Source organism: Dryobates pubescens, chromosome 29, assembly GCF_014839835.1.
Source record: "Dryobates pubescens isolate bDryPub1 chromosome 29, bDryPub1.pri, whole genome shotgun sequence".
In the NCBI taxonomy this organism is placed as follows: domain Eukaryota; kingdom Metazoa; phylum Chordata; class Aves; order Piciformes; family Picidae; genus Dryobates; species Dryobates pubescens.
The window spans coordinates 5,816,155-5,841,154 of NC_071640.1; the positions used below are offsets into that span (position 1 = coordinate 5,816,155).

The following is a 25,000-nucleotide window of genomic DNA, read 5'->3' on the forward strand; positions in this document are numbered from 1 at the left end:
GGGGGGCCTGGCTGTGGTGGGGAGCTGGGCTGGGCTGCCCATCAGCAGGGCTGGAGGAGAGAAGAGCATGGCTGAGACCGAGAGAAAGCAGCCGCAGTGCTGCCCAGTTTTGTCTGTGAGCCCCTGTCCCGTGGTGGGAGGGGAACTTATGGCTCATTACTTGTGGTTTTGGCAGCACTTGCTGTCATGTGTGGACATATCAGAATATGATGGGATGTCTGGGGACTCAGCCAAGCCTGCCACAAAGAGCAGGACCCATGTGAATGCAGAAGGGGCTGCAAAGCCTCCCCAGCTGACCCAAGTCCCTGGGCACGTGCTGGCACAGAAGCAGCTCGGGGCTGTTTTCAGACTGGATCTGATGGACCCTACAAATCCTTCCTGCCCAGCCATTCTGCCACCATCACCTGTGGGTAGGAGTGTGTCAGGGTCTGTCCCCAGCCCTTGGCTGTTCTCCGGGCACTGTCTGGGCATGGATGACAGCTGGAGTAAGGCAGGACCTGTGCTACCCAAGGACACTGTCCTGTAGCCACCCTGTCCTTGCATTTCAGGAACCAGCTTGACTCATGGTGCCAATTTCTGCAAAGATTTCCAGCCTCAGGGCATGTTGTGCTGGCACTGAGGGCACAGCATCAGGACTATGCCCTAAAGTGTTCTGAAAACAACTCCTGGTACAGAATTTCTTAGAGCCTCTGCAGCAAAGTTTTGACACCCCAGAGATGTACTGGCCATGGATATTTGTGGGCTCTGGACGTGGCTGCTGCCTCCAGAACCAACATGTACTAAGAAGATTAATCTCAGCCAAAGGCTCAGCATCGCCTGTCCCTGCCTGCCCTCACTTGGCCAAGGCATGAGCAGCAGCACAGCTGGTTCCCTCTCCTGGCACTTTGGTGTCCCAGAATGACTGTGTGGGGTTGACCTCCCCAGCCCCAGTCCTGAAGTTCTGCAAGACTCCTGCAGAATCCCCTGCCTCCATGTCAGTGCCTGGGGACACCTCAACCACTGCAAACCCACAACCCAGGGTTTTCACATCTGCTCTCCCCTGCCCTGTGCATGAGAGGCCCTGAGACATGGGGGAGGGTTGAGGGGAAATGGCATCAGTGAAGAAACAGCTGGTAGGGGCAGAGGAGCATAAATAGGAGAAAAGCCAGGACAGGCTTTACCCTTCCTTCGCACTGCAGGTCTGGGTTGGGCAGGTGACAGGTTGGGCACCACATGTGCAGAGGAGCCAGGGGGCAGCTGAGCCCATGGCCCTGCAGCTGTCCACAATCCTTGCTGTGCATTAAAATAAACTATCTGGGACTTTTCCAATAGTACAGGTTAAATAGCATCACTGAGAAAGGCGGAGTGGAGAGGCGGCACCCGCTCGCCAGCCCCAGGCACACGTCCTGCCCTTGCTGCACTGCTGGCAGCACCGGGGCTCTGCCGGCTCCATGCTGGCAGCCACGCTCAAGTCCGCTTGGCGTGCAACATCTCGATGAGGAGGTTGTTGCAAGGCACCTCCCCGCTCAGGTGCTTGTGGTAGAGGTACTCCTCTGCCTGCATGCTCAGCGCCCGGACCTCGGTCAGCCGCAGCAGCAGCTGACGAAACTTGTCTGTGGAGTGTGGGTAGTGGCAGACTGTGTACTCCAGCAGCGCTGCATTGGCCTTCTCCTGAGCGTCCTTAGCCAGCATGTGGTTCTCCAGGTACTTCACATCTGCAGAGGAGGAGGACAATGGTGAAATGGTGCCAAACCCACACCTGCTATGCCATACAAGGTGTGCCAAGAGGGACCCACACTCCTGTGCCAAAACCCCTCGTGCACAAAAACACAGCAGGGGAGGGATCCTGTACCTCCATCCCTGCCTGGTCATGGGCTCCTCATCCCTGCCCTGCCTCCCAGATGCTGAGGTCAGACACCTAAACTCCTTGGCAGCAGAAACGTTGCTGCCCTCCTGCCCTCACTGCCTAGGAAGCTTCAAAGCCAAAACATGTTACCTCTGTGCCCACACAGGGAGCTGTTGCCATCAGCCCCCCTTAATTCCTGAAGGTCGAGGAAGCGGCTGAATTAATTCCCCAATAAACCTGGGCTTTCCAATGTGGCAACCAGGCTCACCAGCCTGGAAACCCTAATCCCCCATGCCTCACCAGGGTCGTGGCAGCTCCCCCCTAATCCCGTGTCAGCTCTGCTGCCTGTGGGGTTGGAAGTGGCATAGAAGGCAGCAGCGCCAATGGGCAGCCATAGTCTGGCAGCCAAGAGGCCACTGCAGCCCCCCATGACTTCACTTCAGGGGTTGGGGCATGCACAGCCTCAGCACAGAGATTGCCCTTGAGGATGCCTGGTCTGTGACTGCCCTGTGGCTGGAGACACGGCCCAAAGGTGACTGCAGAGACAGCTCATATTGATGAGCAGGGTTTCTCCAGGCTTTTGGGCTAGCCTGAGCTGGAGCCTGCCCTCGAAAGATGCTGGAGCTGTCATGGCTGGTCTGTGGAGGAAGCACTGATTTTCAATCTGTGCAACATGTTGTTGAACCAGCCCTGCATACAGGTTTTGGTGGCTTTAGGGAAGCTGTGCTGTGCACTGCCCTGTCAGCTAGCTACAGCTACACACAGCAATGAGACCTCAGTGCCCACCCACAGGAGACTTTACTGCAGGCACTGGCACTGAGCCCATGTGGGGCAAATGAAATTAATAGATTTAATGTACAGCACAGTGGGGCCCAGCAGTGCTGCACTCAGTGCTGGCTCTGCTGGCATTCAGTCTGCATTGGTAGCCTGGACACATCTTGCCGGTGGACTAGGAACGGAGAAATCTAGGCATGGAGTCTGGCCAAGGTAGTTGGGAGTTTGGTCTTTACTTCTGTGTTTTGTCCCCAAAAAGCAAGGAGCCAAACATGGTACCCACAGGAATGAGCAGCTATTGGGAGGGCAAAGTGCAATGCTGGTGGTGGAGGTGCCTGAGTAGGAGGAAGAAAATGGAACCACCCCTGCATAGGGGTGTCCATGGGAGACCCAGCCTCTGGCCATGCCCATGGTTGGGCTGTGTGGCTGGGGGCTGTATGGCACAGGCACGAAGAGCCACAGGTCATGCCCAGAGGCACTCTATCAGATCACCCTTCCCTTTTCACTCCTGCGGCACATTTGCTCCTATTGTGGCTGCCTCCCTTCTGCCTGGGTTGTTGTTATGAAATCTCTTTATCTGCATAAGGTTATTGTGCATGTCATTAAAAAAAAAGAAGTCATATTGATAAATGTCAAATCTATCCTCTGAGTTGGCTCAACAATAGCTAGTTCTACTCGATGAACTCACCTGGTTCTCTGAAAGACCCTATTCACTGTTTAATTGAATATTTGAATAATCTTTTCATTCCTGCAAGGAATAAAGAATGTTGTCCAAATAACATTGACTCACTTCATTTAGAGACACTGCAGCAGTTGCAAAGACTGTCCTGTGACAAAGCCTCCCATCACACATACAGATATGCCTGGGATTATTTCTATGCCCTCAAGTGTTCTTCCTATTCACAGCTCCTTTTGTTTGGGAGAAGCTGCTGATAAATTGCAAACGCTTAAGGGAATGTGGGCTATAAAAGCCTCTCTTCCTCCCCTCCCCAAGAGTAGCTGCTTCATGAATGTAAGTCATGAAATCGAATGATAGGTCAATCCATTAAGGCTCTATTAAGCCCTTCTGTAGAACAAAGCTAACCTGTGCTGTCCTCATAAATATTGCTATTTTGAGAAGCCCTAATTTTAATTAAATCTCTTTACCTGCTCAGGAGAGAAATCTATTTAGAACTCAAATGGCAGCTCTTGTGAGCGGGGCTTGGCTTTGACTGTGCTGTGGCAGAGTGGTAAATGTGGAAATTCTCTTGTTAAAGGCAATTACATCCTGCACATAATACACAATCCCATCCTCTACAGCTGAGCCTGCGAAGGGCAAATTACTCCAAGTGAGCTCTACAATATGGAGAGAAAAAGTTGGATTTGGGGCAACATGATGTATGGGAAAATACAGCTATTTGATTCCACACCCTCGCTGAAAGCCACCGCTCCGGGGAAGTGGAACCGCGGCTGGGATCAGCACGGCAGCCGCCGCTGCCGGGCCGGGCAGGACACTGCTCCTGCTCTCTGCGTCGAGTCATGCTGGGGGGTGGCAGGCGGATGTGGGGCAGCGTTGGGGCACCAGGTGCTGAGCCTGTGGGGCAGCAGCTGGGGAAGGTCCTTGCTTGGGGTACAAGCCTGGGCTTTGTCATTTGCCAGCCCAGGCACTGTTTGTGCCACATCTTATCACTGCTTGAACAGCAAACTATCGAGTCTAATTTTTCTGGATTGCAAAATAGTTCTAGAGGAAAAGAAAGCTGCTGGAGGAGCAGCTGCAGGTGTAGGATGGGATATCAGTGCAGCTCCTGCACCCCCAGACACCCACCCTGCCTGGGGCTCACAAGTGCCCATGACTGCAGGTCCTGGCTGCTCATGGGGACATGTTCACATCAAGACAGAGTCAAACCACTGGACCCTTCAGACCGTACTGGCCATGACCCTGGCCCCTGGGACAGGGTGTGAATTCCAACTGCCTGCAGCATGTCATTGCTCTGGCTTAACTCATTAACCCGGTGTTCCTGGAGCAGCAAGCTGGATCCTCAGCCCCAGTGGCATACAGTGATGCAGATTCTCCCTCAGCCAGAAACAACCAAAACATGTGGCAGTGTCCATATGGCACAGAGTGCAGCCCATGGCCTGCTGAGTTCGTGATGAGGCACGGGGACTCTGTCAGGAGACAGGGCTGCCCCAAGCTGTGCTGACCATCCCAGATGCTGCAGGGACCCAAGTACAAGTGTCCATGGGGAATGCCAGCTCCTGCCCCAACTGGGTGTGTGCAATTAGCAGTGGCCATGAAGGTGTGGGAAGCAAAGCAGCTGAGGTAGAAGAGGTGTGAACAGGGAGCACTACAACCAGCTGAGCACTCACAGCCCTGCCACCATCCTCAAGCTGGGAGGTGAGACCTCTCACTGGGCTGGGGCCAAGGAAAAGGTGTCAGCACCAGTAATGAAGGCAGGTGGGCACTCTGGGGTCCCCGTGGTGCTCAGCACCACCTACAGCTGCACCTCCCCATCAAGGGCTGAGATTGCTCCAGTGGAGCTCTGATGGGCATCCCTGCCTTCAGGCAATGTCTGTGGGGAAAGGAGGTGAATCCACAGCTGTTGTGGATGGGGAGATGCTCCCCACCGGGTTGGCAGCACGGCCAGGATTGAAGCAGGGCAAGATGAGGGCAGGATCAGAGCAGGATGAGGGCATGAGCAGGGTAGAGCTGCTGTGCAACTTCAGCAACATTGCAGGCTCCACCAGCAGCAGCCACAGCTCCCGCGTGTTTTGTCTAGGTGAGGCAGGACTGTGTGAACCTGCCGCCTCGGCCCAACCACAGGCTCTGAGTTGAGCCTAATCAGGAGCTGACACAGCCCTGCCCAGGCAGCAGCACAGGCCCTCTGACGCAAATCCCGGCAGATAGGGCTGCCAGCTCTATCAACAGCTCTGTTTAGTCACAGCCCTATCAGTCCGTTGTTTCCCTGCCCCATGCAATGGGCAAGTGACCAAAACAGGCTCTGCTTGGCCAAAGGGACAGCAACATCCCCCACAGCTGGAGGCAGAGCCCAGCCCCGCAGCAGGACACGTTTCGGACCCTTTGGCGAGGCGGGGGAGCTGGAAGGTCCCAGCCCTTGCTGCTGGCTCCTTATTAAAAGTCCCTTCATCGCCTATTGGCACAGAGCTGGCACAGCTGGACCCTGGGGCTTGTGTCTTCTCCCTTCAGCTGTGCTTCCACCCCCTCAAGACCCCGTGGTAGCCCAGCCATGACACCCAAGCATGACTGCCCCTTGTCTCAATGTCCCCTGCAGTGGCACTCACCAAGGCTGAAGAGGATGAGGAACTTAAGGCAGACAAATTCCTGCCGGTCCACTTGGAGCGAGTGCAAGTGCAGTACGAGCTCCTGTGCCCGCAGCACCAGTGTGTTCAGGATGGAGCCAGCCTGGGATGTGATGGTCGACATGTCCACCTGCAGGGACAGGAACAATGTCAGCCATGGTGGCCCCAGCACCCCCCAAAATCACTGCAGGGGACCCCACACAGGGCAGGAGCTGGGTACCAGTCAAGAGTGCTGATTGAGAGCTAGGGGCGTCAAAGCAAAGGCTGATGATGGGTGACACAGGAACCCCATTTCTCCAGTGCCACTTAAACCAGGGGGTCATTTGCAGGGTCCTGACATCAAAGGCACCTACATCTCCAGAAAGTGCCCCCAGGAAAGGAAAGGGCCTCTTCTTGTGTTCCACCTCTGCAAAGTCAGGAGTAGCTCTAGATCTTTCCTTGAGAAATATTTTTCTCCATGACCAGGAGCTAGATGGCATGGCATGGCATGGGACAGGATCTTCTGCACAAGTCATCTCATAGCACAGCAAAAACTACCCCTCCACTCTGCATGAGGCTGGCCACACTCAGCAAGGAAAAAATCACTAGCATGCCCCTCTCCAGCCCCACTGTCTGGCCCCATCACCCTTTCCACCACAGCCACCATGGTCTCTGTGGGCCAGCACTCACCTCCTGGCCGGTGACGAGCAGCACACTGTGCTCCTTGCCATGCTGCAGCTGCCGGTAGACGTGGTCAAACACCAGCAGCTCGCTCCAGCAGTTTTGCAGCAGCTTCATCTGGTCACCCACCTGAAACACAACCATATCAGCACCACTGACACCCCTCGTGCTGGGACACAGCGTGGAAACAATCGTGCCTCTGTCTGCATCAGGTGTTACAGATGGCAGCAGGGAGACAGCCTGCCCCAGTCTCTGCAGCAACCCCTGGGCCCCCAGCTCTGTGTTCGAGGGTCAGCCCCACACTCCAGCTCTGTGGCAGCAATGGCTCGAACTCGCACCAGCAGCCACTACAGCATGTTGCCACATTAGCAGTGGACCTGGACAGGACTTGCAGCCACCTGTCTCACCCTGAGCACAATAGAAAAAGGTTTTCTAGCAGACTGGTGTCAGTGTCAAAAACCCAACCCATTTTCACTGCTCAAGTACCCAGAAGCAGAGCAGCAAGTCCAGTCATCAGTGCTGTTACATAAAGCAAAGAATGGATGAGGCCTTCTGCAACCAGGATGAGCAAAGCCCTGGCATGGATACAGTGTCAGCATGATGTATTGGAGATGTGACAAACTTCCACTTCCCACTAAGGCCTCCAGGTGACCTGATCTATGGAGAGATGCCCAGCTTTGTGCACACGTTTACTTGCCAGCCCATCACAGAGGGTGCAGAGGGCATCATCTGCCTCTCTAGGAAATCCATCTTCTGCAGGTGGGATCAAGCTTTGTCCTTCAGGACTCTGTCCCTGACCCTTGTACCCTTGTAATGTGGCCAAAAAAAATTAAAAATTAAGAGCCCAAACCCCTCCTCATCCCTGCTGCCTGCAGAGCATTTCACATACACACATTTATACTTGGAAATTCAGCCTGACTGTGAACAAGCTCCTAACAAGGAGATTCTGCTTCTGATTAATGAAACACTAATTGCAAAGCTCTGGTCTGGCTGCTGGTCTACCCCTGCCATTGTGTAACTGGGCTGGACACCTCACTTCATCTGACTGACATTCTGTGACTTGTATACATCACCTCCAGCACACCCTTCGCGGCAGGTAGGAAAAGAGGACACCAAAACTGATGCCTACATAACAGGTTAGGCAACCACCAGTGCCCTGCAGCCAGGTCACACCTGCAGGCTCATACTCCACACATTCCTTGTACTGTGCTCACGCAGCACTGACCTTGTGCCTGGTGGGTGTTCTACAGGAGGCCAACCCAAAAGTGGAGTCTCCTTGGGTGGACAGGGACCTGGACCTGCACCACCATCAAAGGGAGACCTCAGGCTGGAGAGAGGGTATGGGTCAGGTGGCCATGCAACCATCTTTGAAACAGCTCAGCATGTTTCAGTGGTGCTTGCTGGCTCTTATCAGGATGGGTTTTCCCCCACCAGGCACAGCCTCCCCTAACTGTGCACAAATCTTTAACAAAATGACTGCTGGCCGCATCCCTGGCCAGGAGGGAACGTGCAGCTGCTGCACAAAGGCCCTGTGTCTCCAGCCAGCTTCTCTGGATACTTTAAAATGAAAGAAGACAGTGCCCATCTTCACATCCCTGCCTAGTATGGCAAATTGGGAGAGAGTGGGGACACAGAAGTGCCTCAGCACAGTACAGCTGTGGGGCATTGCTGTGTCCTGCAGCTACCAGGCTGGCCCCTGTCCACACAGCAACACCTGTGTGATCAGGGGCACATTTACAAGTGTTGGTGTGTACATGCAGGCACAGCTATAGTTGTCCATGCTTCCAAAGAAATGCCAGCAGTTGCCTCTGGTGACAAGCTCAAGCCAGGGCACAAACCACAAGGACCTCCAGAGGTCTTGCAGAAAAGCCAGTGAGCTGCTGGCAGTGCCAGCAATGAGCAGAGCCAGCTGCTGTGTTTGACAAAGCAAAGAGTCCTGCCAGGCCCTCATGCCTGGAGTCATGGTGGGACATAGAGCACACTGCTGCCCCAGTCTGAAAAGCAGGCAGGAGGCACAACACTCATCTGCCTCCCGTATCAAGAACCACCGCAGGTTACTGTCTTTGTCCCTTTGTCACTGCTTTCCACAGGACCCCAACTTCTTTCTGTGAAGAGCTGAACCCCCATCCCGCCCAGTGACCTACTCTCCTGTGTGACTGGTGTAGGGGAAGGGCTGGGGGTTATCACTAATACCTCCCTGCCGAGCAAATTCAGCAGCATCAGAAGAGCTTTGTAGTGCCATTGTGCGCGCCGCCTTTAATAGAAGGAAGACAGATGCAGTATCACAGGACTGGATAATACCCTCGTTTTGCTGAAGAGGCTGCAATAAACCAGTGCTGGGAGATTGCAAAAGGAATAGGAGTCAGATGAGAAAGAGCTTTATGGTCTCAGAGCCCAGCACTCCCCACGAGCCACTGGGATTTGTTCTCAAGTGCAGTGGGTGGTCATAGCCAGACGCACAGCAGCGCAGGGAGAGAAATGTGGCGCAGAAGGCAGCGATGGTGGCCAGGGCTGTGGCACCCGCTCCTGCCCGATGGCATGAAACCTGCCTGCAGCAAGGTGCAATGGGTGCAGTGGGGCTGCCAAGACCAGGCTAGCTGCAGCATCACCCAAACCAGTGAAGGAACCATGGTGCATGGCCCATCAGCACAGACCATGAGGTTTGTGTTTAGCTGCTGAACAAATAACTGGGGAAAAGCTCATTCTGCATCCAAACAAAATGGAGATTTCCTGCATTCGTGCTGACCTCTGCCTCACAGCAAGTGGCTGGCTGTAACCACAGGCAGCCCTCACAGGGCGCCGGGCTCCCAGCACAGCAGCACGCTGCCAACCCAACCACATGCTCCCGGCTGGTGCAGAGCTCCTCCACTCCAGCTGAGTCTCAGCATTGTTTTGGAAGCTCTTTCCTGTGCCTCATTCCTGAGCAGGATGAGCTCCGGAAGAGACAAACTCAAGATTTTGCCCTGAAAATGGTTTTTAAATACTCAACTTTTCTAAAAAGAAGCATTTCAACAATTTTAAAATCTTCTTTTCTTCCTTTAAAAATTACTAATTGGCTTCTCCCAAACTCTGTAGGTGAGTCCAGCTCGCTGCATCCCACCAACAGTACATTTCACCCTGCAAGGCCGCTGTACGGCTGCTCCCTGCCAGGGTGCTCTGGTGTGCCACAGCCTTTCCTGGGACTATGGGTGGGCACCAGATGCATGTGGCCATGGCGCTGGGGGGATGTGGTTGGGAGTGTCATAGGGAAGGCTGGCAACTCTGGGAACTGGGCTGGGTTTAGGGATATCTCCAGGGACCTGCCTGCACTCCAGCACCGAGAGGAGAATCCTTGCATTGTGGGCTGGGGCAGCAGTGGGATTCCCCCACAGCCCTGCTCCAGCAGTGCAGCTCCATTGCAGGGGGACTCCTGGCTGCAGCTCACCCCACTGCACCCAGCCTGGTCTCCCAGGAGGATAGGAGAGGGCTGCTAATGGATGGCCACTCAGAGTCAATCAATCCTCCCAGTGAGGCAGCGGCACGCACGCACTCTTGCCTTTAAAAGTTAAGCAAAGGATTTTCCTCTTTTAATGTCAAGGCTTTTCAGCAGAGTGCTTTATCAAGGACCTGATGCAAGCTGTCTTTAAGAGGTGAATCTTTTCTTTTAAAGCAAGCATTTAACCCAGGCACAAGACACAGCAGGGAGAGCACTACCCTGCTGCCAGGATGCTGAAAGAACCTCGTCACTGCAGCCCTGTGACCCACAGAAAAATGCATTTCCCTGCAGCAGATGGGCTGGAGAGGAAGCAGGGTGTGCAGAGGCATGGACTATGCTGCCTGAGTGCACAGCTGCAGGATCTGTATGAGGATGTAGTTTTAAACCTCCTGCAATCTTCCCTGTGGCTGTGTAGACACAAGGGGAGGAAGTCTGTAGGAGTTTTGAGGCACCCCAAAATGTGCCCAGGCCACACGAGTGTCTCAGCATCCTGAAGCCAAACCCCCACTGTCCTTATTGTTCCCTGGCTGGTGCCATGGCTGGTGCAGGGCATCAAACATCTCTGTGGTATCGCGAAGCAGAGTGACACGTTTTGCTCAAAAGCCCTGAGTGGGTCCCCAGACATTGATCCTCAGGTGCTTCCCACCCAGCTTCAGCTCACCACAGACACAAGGAATGATCCTGAACTGCCTGCACCCATTTCAGGGGTGTTCTCCAGGCCTTCTTCCACATTGCTGGTGCAGGATCTGCCCCAGCAGCTCCCATTCACGTGCACAATGCAGCCAGTGCCCTGAATTGCAGCCTGGGCAATTACCAATGCAAGCAGGAGCCATTACCTTGGCTACTAAGAAGTGCAGAAGTGGATTACTGTCCCCCAGCCACCTGCAATCAAAGCCCCACACAAGGCTAAAGTGTTAATGGTCAGTGCAGGTCCCCAGCCCCTGTGCAGACACCACTGTGATAGGCACTTTAAAACAAAACACCCACCAAGACCAGTGCATCAGGGCCAGGATCTCATCTGCCTGCTGGAAGAGTGTGCTGCCATGGCCCAGGCTACTGCTTTTTGCTGAGGCTCACAGGCAACCAACTGCAAGGCTACATGGGCATCATGGTTCTGCATGTGCCCAGAGAGTGAGGGCAGACCCGTGCCAGCCAGGATGCCAGCAGGCAGGGACAGCCGTCACATTTCCCCCAGTGCATAGGATACTAAACATTGCTGCAGCATCCATGACCAGAAGGAGATATTAAATCTGCCAAAAATGCTCTGGCTCTTGGCCAGGAGATGGGGTCAAGATGACCCACACATGCTAAAGGCAGAGAAGCAACTGCCTGCAAATCAGCTTTGTCATGGCTCTGAGGTCTCTAACAAGAAGCAAAGGAGAGCAGCAGACAGAGCCACGACACGCAGGAACCCCTTGGTCCATGAGAACAGTGATGCCCTCAGCATCTCCCCAAAACACCAAAGCTGGCCTGCGAATTTGAGGGTCCTGGTCTCATGGTGACGAGGAGTTGAGAAGGAGATCAGCAACACCCCAGTTCCCCACATCTATGTCATGCCCCTCCACCCACAGCAGAGTCTCGCTGCACACCCAGCCCAGCCTGGCCTTCAGGCTGAAACCCTGGCAATTTGTTTAACATTCCTGGCTGCTCATCCCAATCTAAAGGTCACTGCACCCCGCATGCACAATATTTGTATGTACATATAGCAGCAACACCTATATAAAACAGGCTGTGCGAGATATATAAACACAAGGCAAACCGAAGCCAGACACAAGGTGAGTGTGCAAGCGTGCCTGCGCGTGCAAACCTCTCTGTCGGTCTCTGTCCATATATATATTAAAAAATTACATCTGAAAGGACAAAGTTGCCTGAGACTCACGACCCAACAAAATATATTTCACCCCCAGCCCATATTTTTCTTCCTGAAGAGATGCTGCAAATCTTCCCTCAGTCCTGACACATCTCATCTAGACTCAGTTAAAGTTCGTATTTATGGGCGTCAGCGCTGACCTCTTCCACCTCTGCCCGCGCAGCCTCTCGCCGCGGCTGCCTGGCCGGCCCTCGATAAACAAGCCGGCCCCCAAATCCCCCTCAGCCGCGCCGCATTATTAGTCTTGCCTCCGAAGGCCAGCGCAGTCCGTAATTCTCTGCCTGGTGACACGAGATGAGCGCCGCCACATCAGTCTCCCCAGTGGATTGGCATGGGGACCCTCGTTTGTCAGTGGCAGACTGACAGAATTACTGGCCCTTAAATGAAACGATATATCTGGCAAGTTAAATCTGTTTTCAATCTGGCTGCCCCACGCTGGCGGGTGGACGTGGCGTGTGAGCCGATGTCAAGAGGCCATTAGCCCATCTCCCCCCCTCCTTCCCCAGGCTCAGTGGAAATAACCGGGGGGCTCTCCCTAACACCTTCCCACCCTGACCACTCTGCCAAGAGCAGATGGCAAAGCCCCTGGTCTGCCGCTGCCCCTTGCTGGGCTGCTAGTGTGGGAATGGGAATGAGAATGGCCATGGGAATTGTAACAGACCTGCCAGCTCCAGGGAAGACCTGCTCCCACTCTCTGTGGGCAGGGAGCAAAGGCTCGTCCTGGTCAGGCATGAGCCAGCAGGTCCTTGTGCCCCTGAGTTTTTGCTCCCTCCTCTCCAGACTCCTCTTGAGGCCTGAAGGAGAAGCCATCTGTCTGATAAACAGCCCTGCAACAGGAATATGTGGGTGCTTGGAACGGTCAGTCAGGGAACACCATGCATGGGGATATCTGCTTCCTCACCCACCTGCACCTTCTCCCCTCTTGGATCATCCCAGCCCTGAAGCAATGTCCCAGTATGATGGCTCTTCCAGCCTGGATACCCTCACAGCCTTTCCCTGACTGGGAATGGAGAACATCACCTTCACACAGAGGTTCCCAGGGGATGAGAGAGCTGCTGGCATCCCCTGCTTAGGGAGCCCTGAGCACCCTCTGGGGACCTGCTTGCATGACAGCTATTGATCTCCCAGGTCACGATTTTACTCCATACTAGCAGGCTTTAGGGTAAAGCCATAAACTGCGCTAGAAGGAGTTCATTTACCAGCAGCTGTTTGCTTTTACATGCCAGGTAGAAGCCGAAATGGGGTTTGAGGAGCTGCAGAACTACCCATGCTTCCCAATGGCTTACCTCCCCACGCCTAAAGGAAAAACATTGCCCTGTACCAGGAAGGATGTGCAGAGGGTAACCCTGTCACTGTTCCTGAGGAAGACATGCACAGAGGGGCCTGGGCACCACAGCCTCATGCCAGGGACTCAGACCTGCCCAGTTACACTTATTGCTGCCAAGACCGTGCACGGGAAGGAGCCAAGGCCAGAGACAACTGTGCTTTCTCACGCTCCCTCAGGAGTCAGGGCAGGACGTGGTGTCCTGTGGTCCCTGGCCCCTTGAGACACTAGAAGTCTTCCCCATGCTCACCCCATGGATGAGGGCACAGGCAAGAGCCTCCAGTGTGGCAGTGATGGATGGGGATGCCTAAATGTGCTCACATCCCAGGTACTGCACTGCATATCCTGGGCATGGTGAGGGATATGCCCCACTCCCAGCAGGACACTGGTAGCCCAGCCCAAGTGAGATCTCTGGCACTGCTGTCCCCTCCAGAGCCCAACGGGAGGAGGAGCACCCACTGATGTGGATTCACATGGAAACAGCTCATATTGGTGGTTCAATCAGGCTGACAATGGAGCTACAAGGCTACGCAGCAATGCAGCCAGGAGCTGAGTTTACACTGTTTACAATGTCTTCTGCAAAACAACAACCACCCTGTTCCCAAAATCCAGGGTGGACACTGATATGATTGAAACGATCCCGGCCCACCCCCACAATGCCATTTCCTGACACTGTTCTGGCAGCCAGGGACTATTTTGAGCTGTAAGGCTCTCCCTGGCACCCTGCAGGGTGGGCACAGGGAAGTCTGAACCCTGTCCTGGGACACAGCCCCCACAATACTGGGGGAGGAAGGTGATTTTGGCCAGAGCTGGGTAGCACAGCTTCACTCTGGGAGCATAGGAAGGCATACTTCCAGCTGACCTGGGATGCTGCTCTCTGGTTTTGGCCATGTTGGGAAATCTTCTCTCCCATTTTTGCACCAGTTTAGGTCAGCCCAGGAAAAATGGAAAAATGCCTGAAAGCTTGATAAAGTTTGCAGGATATCAGGGGCTGCCTCGACCCTGCTAATCCACCCCTTGGCCCTGGCAAGTATTTGGAGGGATTTGCTAGAGGGAATGGCATGGTGAGGCAGAAGTCAGCTCCATGTCCCTCAGACAGGCATGCTCATGGACTTCCAGCAGCAGAAGTGGCTCCAGAGCAGGCATGTGTCCTCTGCTCTGGCCAGCCCTTCCCCGGCTGCCTGGTGGTAATAGGCACCCACCTGACTGCATCAATTTCCCCCTGAAGGCAGGGGAGAGAATTGTCTCAAGCATAATTCCTCAGCATTACATTTTTCAATTATATCTTGAGCTTGACGCCGCAGTCACTCCGCCAGAGATTGCTTTCACACCTGTCCCAGCCATGAGGAATCTGAAATCATTAGCCCCGTGGTGACAGTGGGAGTCACTCTGGCACTGCAGCCAGGCCCTGGTGCCTCCAGTCCTTCCATATGGGCAGCTGGGAGCAGGACAGGGACACACCAGCAGAACTGCAGAGCTGGTGGTCCTAGGCTCATGCCCACAGACATTGACCTGTCCTCACAGCAATTTACTCCCAATTCTATCTGCCTCCCATTGCCCACTCTGTGCAGTATCCCTCCCTGCTGCCCAGGATCCTACCTCTAGTTCCTTGAAGAAGATGCAGCTTCGTGCCCACTCCACAATGGAAAAGAGGGTCTGGTCAGCCATCTTGCACATGAGGCCAAAGGTGCTGAGCTTCTCGTGACGGCCTTTGCCTTGCTCTTGCTGCAGGCAGGACAGTATCCGTGCCTTCACCTGGGCCTCATCAGGCTCCAGCTGCAGCAGCTTCAGGATGACCTCGGGGATGTCAGGAGGGGAGCTGCTGGGGTAGGTCTCTGGGTACACGTAGACAGGCATGGACTCGTGTGTGTTTGTGTAGTGGTCTGGGTACTCAGACTTGATGGTGCGGTTGGGGAAGGAGGAGTAGTGGTAGCCAGCCAGAGGTGCATGGCTGGGCACAGTCATTCCCAGGGAGGGGGTCCCATAGGGGCTGCGCTCATAGTCGATGGGCGTCAGGGCAGCAGGGTTGGGTGGCAAGGTCTTGGACATGGCATGGATGCTGTGGATGGAGGAGGACAGGCTGTAGTCATTCTGCACTGGGGACACAATCTGAGGCATGGTCTCAAGCTTGAAGCCATTGGCACGGATCAGAGCTTTCTTCTGCTGCTTTAAGGCACGGTCCCGCTTGTACATGGGTCCAAATTTGTTCCTCCCTCCACGCATCCGATCTGCACGAACAGCTGTGGGCAGAGAGAGGGCAGAGGCTGCAGTGAACTGCACAGAGGGAGACCAGTGCTCCACATGGCACAGAGAAAATGGTGGGGAGGGTTTGGTGCCCAAAAAGGGCTGGAGAGCATCAGAAAACTTCCCAGAAAGCCACCGGCAGGCTGTGCCACTCCCAGCCCAGCTGTGCACATCACAAACGTGACATAGCAGGTTCAGGTGCCCAGCCCTGGCTGTTACCCAGAGACTCTGGGAATTGCAGGAAAGGACATTTGGCTTCAACTACAAAATAATCTGGGAGATAAAGCAACTTGAATTCCTTGCAGGTTGAGGGGACTCTGAAACCCAGGCAGATAAAGCAGATCAATACCCACTTTCATTTTTATGACCCCTAACAGGGACCAGCCCTGGCATTTTCTTGTTTCTGCAGAGCCTATGACCCCACGGCCCTCTCAGGACCCTGGTTTGCCTGCATCCGGGCTGCACGGGCATCTTTTCTGCAAATCTCTGCCCCATTTGTGAGCAGCACAGCTGGCAGAGATGTGCCGGCTTCCATGCTGTATGTCCCTGCCAGGCATCAGCTGAAGCATCCCACTGGAGGATTTATTTTCACAGTCCCACCACAGTCTCCTGACTGTAGCAAAGCAAAGGTTTCTTCTGAACCCCAAAAGAAACCAAGAATGTGTCAGAGAGCAAGGGAGCAGGTGCTTCTCTGCAGCAGGGTCTCGTCCCTCCACACCACCCCGCTGAGCTCCCGGGGGATACTGCCCCGGTCCACCCTCGGAAGAGCCTCAGCTTGCTGGAAGCCGGGAGCTGGACGGCTTGAAGAGGGATGAAGGATAGTGAGCCAGTGAGCACATCCCACAGACTGAGCATCAAAGGGAGAAAACCCTTGGCTAGTTTGTGTCCCTGCTGACAGCAGCCGGGTCTTGCTTTTGTGTCTCAGCTGTTCCCTCTGCCTCTCTTTCTCTCTTTCGCCTACTTCTCCTGGAAGCTCGGCCAGCTCCCTCTCCGCCCTCCCCTCCCCCCGTCCCGGGCACCTCCCAAACTCTCCTCAGGCAGGCTGGAAACGCGAGAGCATCTCCGGGAACAGCAGTATTTCCAGGGCGAGCAGGAATGTGCTCCCAGGGGAGCCGCCCTGTGCTTCCTCCTTCATTCTTTATTCATGAAAACAGCATCTCGCTGGAAAGGGGGCAGCCAGAGGATCCTCCGAGGTGAGGGGTGCTGGCCCACCCCCTGCCCCTTGCTTCCAAAAGCCTGCATGCCTCTGGGCAACATCCAGCTGCTTTGAGGCAGTTCCTAACTTCAGGGACAGGATGGAATGGCTGCAGCCAGTGTGGGTGCCCCTGCCAGGATACTCTGTGGGCACAGCCTATCAAGCAGCCTGTGCTGGCATCCAGAGTTGTGGTGTCACTCGCCAACACCCCAGTGATGCCAGGGCACACCAAATGTCCAAATCTCCCACTCCCCCAAACTCATGTGTTCCCACTACTGTTTGAGACCAGGCATGGCAATGCCCAGGGATCACATCCCAGATGGACCCCAGTGACCATGGCAAGGGTGAACAGGCAGAGACCCACTGGTGTGGCCTGCACCTCACCCCAGTGAGAGGTGCTCACAGCCTACTCTCACAAACCCTCCACAGGCAACTGCTAGTCACCTTCTTCCCTCTCCCAGCAAGAACACAAAAAGAGAAGAAGCCCTTTTAATCCGCCCCTGCTTGTCTTTTCCTGCCATTTTGTGCCTCACTTGGGATTGGGAATAACTTGCCATTTGCAATGTCCCAGTTGGCTGCTGGGAAGCAATGAATGTGCCCTGATCTCCAGGGCAAAGGGCCCTGGTCCTGAGCAGAGCCTGCACCTCCAGCATCCCCTGCAAAAGACATCGGCAAGCAGTCCTGGAGCCACACACACGAGGTGTGGGCAGGCCCCCAGGACACCCCATGGCTCCCCTTCATACTCCCTTGCCCCACACAGAGCTCTGGCCAGTGCAAGCTTCCAGACAAGCTCTGCTTCCCTTTGCCAAATTCTCCTTGCCCAGGCAGGGGCCTGAAAGGTAGCTAGAGTGTGCCATGGGTTGCTAGCAGACTTAGACCAGATCTGTGCTTCTCTCTCTGGCCAGGTTTTGCTGTAGCATTGCCAACACACTGTCCCCAGAATCAATCATCTCAGGCTTGCTATGAAGCTGGCAGCTCACCTTCAAAGTATCACCTTAGAGTCCCTGCCCAAAAATACTGAGAACTGAGGAAAAGTGGGCTCTGTTTTTCACCACAAAAGAGACAGTCCAGAGGAGTATCCTGTAGGATATATCCCTACATTGAGTGATCCCCCTGGCTGCCCACCTGCAGGACTTTGCTAAGGAACAAACAGCAAGAAAATACATTTTTTTTTTCAAAAAAGGCTGTTTGAGAGCAGCAGCCTTTGATACCCAGCTTGCCACCCTCCTGGGCCATGGATCTGAGTAGCTCCCCTGCAAGTGAGACAAAAACTGCTGAAAAGGGGTAAACTGAGACCATGTGTGTCCCCTCTGCCCCCATCACTCCAAGTACTGCCCCTGCCTGCCTGCTCTAGGAGCTTCCAGCACCTAAATTCTTCTGCAGCGCTGGTCAGAACTGCCAGAGCATGCATACACTGTTTTAGAGCACCAGTAACTCCAGTCGAGGGAGGAGAGTGAAACTGGTATCTGTTTGGAGACAGGGCTGGAAGCCAGCCCACTCCGGGAGTTTGCAGGGGCTGATTCTGCAGGTCAATGTTGTGTCTTACTCCTGCGCCTCTGCTCGCAGGCTCTCATCCTGCTGCAGGCAGCGAGTGGCGAGCTCACTGCGTGGTACTTTCAGATCAACCACACTCTGCACAGCAAGCCTGGCCCACTGAGGGGGCTCAGCCCAGCCCCTGCATCTGACTGCTTTCATCCACTAAGAAATGTAAACGATTTCAGGGGAGAAGAGGTGGAGGGGGCAGCTGGGTCAGGGGTAGGGGGCTCCTTTCCCTGTCTGCTTTTGCTTTGCAGTCACTTGCCATCAATTGGTACCCCCAAACATGTTTTGTTGGTCCATACTAAGCGCTGCAGAAATCACAGCACACGACTTGGGAATGCTAGGGCCCGACTGATATCTTAGTCAGGATCGACTCCTCTGGCAGGAGCGAGGTGGTGGCTGGAGAGGGTTGTGATTGCATTCCCCGAGATTCAGATGATAAATGTTACAGTAAATACCACCAAGAGGAAAAATACAGTTGGTGGTCTTTCTGTAGCAGTTTTATGGCAAGCCCCATCGTTTTTAACGTTTTCCTTGCATATCAGCTTCTGGAATTATGTGCTTAAGGAAAACAATAATACCTATGCTGTTTCCCAACTGTTCTACCAACAAACAAAATCCTTGAAAGGCGAAGCCACAGCAGCCAAAAAAACCCGGGGAAACAAAACAAAAACACGAAAAGGGAAAGCAGGAGGCGACGCGAAAAACGAATTTTTTTTCTATTTGGAAGGGGAAAACGGAATCGAAGCAGCCGCGGGAATTACCGGCCCGGGGACGCGACGGCGGCAGCAAGGACGGCGCGCCCGGCAGCGGGGTAACTGCGCACCCCCTTCGCAGCCGTGGAGCCCGGCTGTGTCCTACCTTCCAGGCGCATCCCCACGGTCAGGCACTTCTGGAAGCGGCAATAAGGGCAGCGTTTGCGCTGGGTCTTGTCGATCTTGCAGTTCTGGCTCTCGGTGCAGGTGTAGTGCTTGTTGTTCTGCACCGTCCTCTTGAAGAAGCCCTGCGGTGGCGGGCGGCGGCGATGCGGCGGGCACCAGCACCGGCATCCCGGCATCCCGGCATCCCGGCCCCGGCTCACCGGCAACCCAGCATCCCATCCCCTTGCTCCGCTTCCGACGGAGGCTTCCGCCGCCCCCAGCAGCGGTCAGGGCTCCCGTCGCGGCTGCGCTCCCGTCCCGTCGCCGAGAGCGAATCCGCCGCTAACGAAAACGGGCGAGGAGTGGCCCGCGGCAGGTCCCGCTGCCCCGTTCCCTCCAGAGCTCCCTCTCCGCAACCCGCACAGCCCGGGTCCCCTTTCCCCTGTGCAGCGGTTCCTGCACAGCCCTGGCTATAGCTCCCGCATAGCTGCATTCCCCGCACAGACCCTGTTCATGCACAGCCCTTGTCCCCGCACAGCCCCAGACGCGTTTCTCCGGTCCCCGCAGGGCGCCGGTTCCCGCACAACCCCGGCTCCATTTCCCCAACCCATGCACAGTTCCCGTTCCCGCACAGCCCTCGTCCATGCACAACCGCGGTCCCGTTTCCTCGGCTATATCTCCCTCACAGCCCCGGTCCCGTTTCCCCGGCTCCGCACCGCCCCAGTCCCGTTTCCCTGGCTCCGCACGGCCCCGGCCGCGTTTCTGCCGTCCCGCACGTCCCAGCCGGTTCCTACCTTGCAGCTCTCGCAGGTGAGCAGCCCGTAGTGGTACCCGGAGACCTTGTCCCCGCAGACCGGACAGAGCTCGTCCAGGTCCTCATCATAGGAATAGTCCATCCCCTCCAGCGGCCCTGCTGTGGGACAAGCCAGCGGGTCAGCGGGACGGGGCTGGGACCCCCAGCCCCTGCGCTGGGTGTGGAGAGGGAGCGAGGCGCAGCACGACGGAGACCGAGCGGCAGGTGCCAGAGCCGGAGCCCTTTATAGCGCCTGGAAGAGCATCTCCATGTTGGTGCGGGCGAGCGGCCACCCCCCCGGGGGCTGGGGAACCTCCTCTGGGGAGAGCGGGCGGCTCACGGCGCCGGGGACGGGGCGGGGGCAGAGGGACCTGCTAGCCTGCAGACATGGGGACAGGAATATGGGGCTGCGCTCTGCCCCGGCTGGCAGCGGGCACGGCAGCCCAGGCCGGCAACTCCTGGCAACAGCCCCTGAGCTGGCACAGAGGGTAGAAGGGCAGCTGGGGCTGTAGGTCCCAGGGAAGAAGAAGCTCTCGAGGGCAATGCTGGGGCGGCAGCTCCCGACGATGGTCCTAGACTGGGGGAACTGCTCAGCCAGGCCTCAGTGGTGCTGGGCTCCAGCCCTCGGGACCCCAGGGACACCTTGCAGCCCCTCTGGGGCTGATGGAGATGCCCCATGTCATCTGCAGAGAACAAGGAGACTTCCCTGGGCATCTGGCCTGTGAGTGGCAAAGTTAACATGAAAACTGGCATTCCCTGGGGCTGGAGCACAATTAAACATGTCTGAGCAAGAGGAACACCCTGCAGCCTGCACCTCTCAGTGCCCCTGGACGCCCAGGTGCTGATAGAATTGCCCTTCTTATGCTGTACCAGGTGGTCTTGCAGCCAGCTGGCTGACAGGCTGAGCTGGGGAGAGCTGTATGAGGCACACCGGGAGGTGCAGCAGCTCCTGACACATCCTCTGGGTCCACTACTAATGAGGTGATGGTTTGTACCTAGCACTGGCCAACCCATGTGAAGCATCCACTGCCAACAGTGTCCTGTCAGACAGCGGTTGTTTGCTGCTGGGATTTAATTCGTTGCTTCACACTGAGAGATTCGTAATGAAATATTCCGTGACAGCAGCATACCAGCGTAGAAGCACCATGCTCCCAGGAAGGCCCAGGCACTTGGCCATAGGGAGCTTGAAGCTCTGGCTCTGAGATGGGCTTTGGAGCTGAACCCATCAGGGCTGACCTGTTTGGTCAGGAGACCCTTTGTGGCTGGTGCCTGTCCCAGTGTGGGCAGGACCTGCTGCCAGCAGAGACCCCTGAGAGGGAGCTCCCATTCAAGATGGTTTGATCTGAAGAAGCTGCAGGGAAGACCAGCAGTACAGAGGCTGTGAGGCAGCGGGTGACTGGAGCTGCCACACAGCTTGGGGTTGTGCTGTCAGCAGCACTGTGTGAAGAGATGTGACTGCTGGCCCCGCATGGCTCATCCCGCCCAGCTCATCCCATCAGGCTTGTCCTGCACGGCTCATCGCACACAGCTCGTCCCACACAGTCCATCACACAGGGCTCACCCCACAGGTTTCATCCTACACAGCTCGTCCCACCAGGCTCACCCCACAAGCTAGCTGCTGCCCACGGGTGTGGTGGGTAGGAAACGGCACTAGCAGGGAGAGCGGCAAACAGGATACAAGTTCGGCAGAGCATCGTTCCAGAGCCACCAGGAATCGAGCCCAGGCTAAGAATAGCAGCAGAGCAGCCCCTGGTGCAGCTCAGCTGCCGTTTGGCCAGGAAGGAGAGATCCCACCACCGGCAGAGCCCCTCAGCTACGGCCCCCACACTCCTGTGAGCTCCTGAGGGAGCTGCCAGGCAGCCATGGAGCAGGACCTGCCATCCGGGAAGAGGAGCCCAGGAGGGGCCACAGGTCAGGAGAAGAGCCTAGGAGGGGTTATGGATTGGGAAAAGAGCCAAGGAAACACCACAGAGAACAAAAGCAGCTTGGAGTTGTGGGCTGTGGTGCCTGCTAGCACAGGATGAAAAAGAGACACAGCCCTGGGTGCTGAGGGGTCCTGGCTACCTCCCATGTCTACTCCAGGGTGTGGGAGCTTCCCGTGCTCCCATGGGTAACACACAGTGATGGGATCAGCAGGTACCCCCAGACACAACTGGCTGGGCTCCGAGAGTCCGTTGACAGCTGGATCTGTTGTTTCTGGGCAGCAGCATGGCCAAGGGGCCAAGGCTACAGTGAGGCCTCACTCTGCAGCCCGTGGTGTGCAAAGCCTCCATCCCCACTCCCACTGATGGGGACAGGACGGGAAGCGGAGGCCTACGCCTGGCTCCCGCTTCCTCACCAAGTCCTGCCACGTCCCCAGCTCTGGCCTCAGCCGCCACTGTGCTGGGGAATGGCGGCAGTGGCTGGGGAACGGGTGGGATGAGGGGAATGGGTGGGATGAGGAGAATGGGGTTCTCCACACACACACGTACTCACTGTGAGGCAGCTGCACGTAGGGACGGCGTGGTAGGACGCTGGCTCACGTTGCTGGCCAGGAGATGTGACCCACGGAGCCTCTGTAGGGTGGTGGGCACTGACGCCCTCTCTAGAGTGGGTTGGGGGATTTGTGGGACCCGTATCCGCTGGGGAGGTGTCGGACCTCTGACTGCGCACACGCTGGCCTGGGCAGGACACCGGCCAATCTCCTCCCCGTGGGGGCCAGGCTCAGGCGGGATGGACCCACTTCGGTGCCTTATTGGCTTCTGAGGCCACGTGACCGTGCTGAAAAACATCATAATTAAGCTACAAAATGCTGCTCATAAACTAGCATTAGAAAATGACAGCAGAGATAAGTGGGACCCCTGCAGCAGATAACGTGCCACGAGATGGAGACCCTGTGAGGAGGTGGGGGGCACTGGCGGGCAGTGGTGAGAGAGTCAGCACCCACAACTATGCTGATTTACAGCCGAGGGCGGTAGGGAGCAGTCCATGAGTGCAGGGCAGGACACCTCTGGCACGAGTGTGAGCCCATTGCACTCACCCAGCACTGAGACCTGCAGCTGGGGCCTCCCCAGACCTGAGGGGTCTCCTCTGCAGGAGAGGGTGGGAGGAGGCTCCTCCACACATGGGGCCCCCGCGCCTGGGGTTTCTGTGAGCTCCTAGCACCCATGGCCTGAAGCTCTGCATGTACAGTAAGAACACTCAAAGAAAGCCAAGGTCCCTGGGCTGAGAAGGTGGTGGGGCAGCCAAGCCCCCTGCAGTGGAGGTGTGTTTGCTGGGTGTCTTCCCATGCTCCAGTACTGGGAATAGTCCTGAAACATGGGGAGCATGCTGGCCCAAGGGCTTAGGCTTCCACTGGCCCTCTGAAAACATAAGGGTGGCAAGGCCAGGTGCTCAGGTAAGGGGCCAGACACAAAACCCACTAGGGCAGGATTTGCTCTCACCACTGGCTCCACACTCCAGCCTTCCATCACTGTGGCATCGCCCTGCATGTATGTGCACAGGCTCCCGCTCTTTGCTTTGTCCTGTAGTGATGACAGCCCCAACAATGTGCTGGCCAGCATCATGCCAGCATAGCAAGGGCTGTGCCACAGCTCTGTCCCAGACAGGCAGTCATTGGCACCCAGGGCAGCACGGCAGGACCTGTGATCCTGGGCTCAGGTGTCAGGGGAAGGCTCGTCCTCCTGTGGTGCACCCACACCATGTGGAGGGAGCAGAGATCTCCCTGGAGCTGTGGCCGCCGGGAGAGGAGCGGGAGTAGCAAGCTGTGCAGCCTTGCTTGTTTTTTCCTCACTCTGCAGCTGAAGAGAGGAGAAAAACTAATGAAAACAGAGCTCTGGAAGAAGCGCCAGGCCCAGAGCAGCTTCCGCCCCGATCCCCAGCAATTATCAGCCACATGCCAGATGTTCCTATGCGATGCCAATGTCAGAGAAAATAAATCTGTGGCAGGTTCAAGGTCCCTGCCGGGCCGGCACGCAGCGGCTCACGGCTCAGCACCGTGCGAGGCAGGGACAAAGCTGTGGAGTGGCCGCGGCCGCTTCCTCCCACCGGGCATTGTTCCCCCGGGAAGCCCCAGCCTCATGCCGGCCACTTGCTATTTTTGCAGCAAGGTGCTTTCTGGGGTAAATACATCCCTGCTGGCCTTGGGCACTTTCCTTTGGACAGGCTCTTGCCAAGGCCATGGCCCAGCTTCTGCAGAGGGCAAGTGGCCCTGGGTCAGGGCCGATTCATGGGCTGCAGTGCAGCCTGGCAGGTCCCAGCAGGCGGCAGGAGGGAGGATTTGTGAAGGTGCTCTGGAGCAGCCGCACAGGGCCTGAGCAGAGCCAGTTCCTGGCAGAGCGGGTGTGTAGGGCTCTAGAATCAGGGATGCCGAGGCCCATTTGAGTGCAGTCATGAGTTTGATGCCAGCTCCAGCAATGGGATGGTGCAACAGCAGCACCAACATTTTGCTCATGCTCCTGCCCTCCTTCACTTTATACTGGGTTTGCACTAGGACATGGGACCAGCTGTGCCCAAGGAGACCCTGGATGTCCGTGACAGCGTGTGCCCATGCAGGCAGGAGCAGCCACCACATGTGGAGTCTGTGCTGAAGATTGTGTGCAGCCCCAGGGAGGACATGCAGACTGGGGTGACATTTTGATAGTCACATCACCCAGGAGGGAGGAATGGGGTAGCTCTGGACTCTGGGTATGTGCTGGGGAGGGGATGGCTGCTGCTTAGGGCCAGGGATGAGTCCTGACGTTACTGCCCTGCTTTAGCGTTATTGTGGCCAAGGGACCAGCACAGCCTCTGCTTCATGATCCTGATAGGCCCAAGGCATGCCTGTCACAGAAGTGCTGGCTTTTGGTTCATGTCCTCCCAGCTGGGCCGTGGGGCCAGCACAGCCGCAGCGCAGCTGGATTCCATACAGCCACACCACCCGCCACGGGCCGCAGCCGTGCTTTGGCTCCTTGCTGGTGCATAGCCTTGATGCTCAGCAAAGCATATCTCCTTCTGGGATTTTATCTCCATCCACTCAGCTTATCGGCGTCGGGGCAGCCCTCCTGCCTGCGCCACGTTCCTGGAGCGTGCCTGCAGCAGGTGTGGTCAGCACTACTGTTTGCCAGATCTTGCTGCCTGCGCTGCCGGCTGCCCGCAGTCCCTGACTTGGGAACCCGTGCCGATAA

General features: G+C 56.2%; 1 protein-coding gene across 1 annotated transcript; it reads right to left on the reverse strand.

The window, feature by feature from the left end:
- Positions 1 to 1,123: 1,123 nt before the first annotated feature.
- NR5A1 (nuclear receptor subfamily 5 group A member 1) lies at positions 1,124 to 22,429 on the reverse strand. The gene is made up of 7 exons (XM_009907476.2): positions 22,332 to 22,429; positions 19,858 to 19,976; positions 19,065 to 19,206; positions 14,825 to 15,465; positions 6,566 to 6,685; positions 5,879 to 6,026; positions 1,124 to 1,694 (listed from the first exon to the last, which is right to left on the reverse strand). The coding sequence occupies exons 2-7, from the start codon at positions 19,957 to 19,959 to the stop codon at positions 1,447 to 1,449; spliced, it is 1,401 nt and encodes a 466-aa protein (XP_009905778.1). The 5' UTR covers positions 19,960 to 19,976; positions 22,332 to 22,429; the 3' UTR covers positions 1,124 to 1,446.
- Between the last annotated feature and the right edge of the window lie 2,571 nt (positions 22,430 to 25,000).

Bases quoted from the DNA above. Each gene is read 5' to 3' on its own strand.
- NR5A1 (XM_009907476.2), bottom strand. From the start codon at position 19,959: ATGGACTATTCCTATGATGAGGACCTGGACGAGCTCTGTCCGGTCTGC. The intron at 15,466-19,064 runs GTAGGACACAGC...CTCTGCCCACAG, and splicing joins CGTGGGGATGCGCCTGGAAG to CTGTTCGTGCAGATCGGATG. The intron at 1,695-5,878 runs GTGAGTGCCACT...CCTCCTCTGCAG, and splicing joins CCTCATCCTCTTCAGCCTTG to ATGTGAAGTACCTGGAGAAC.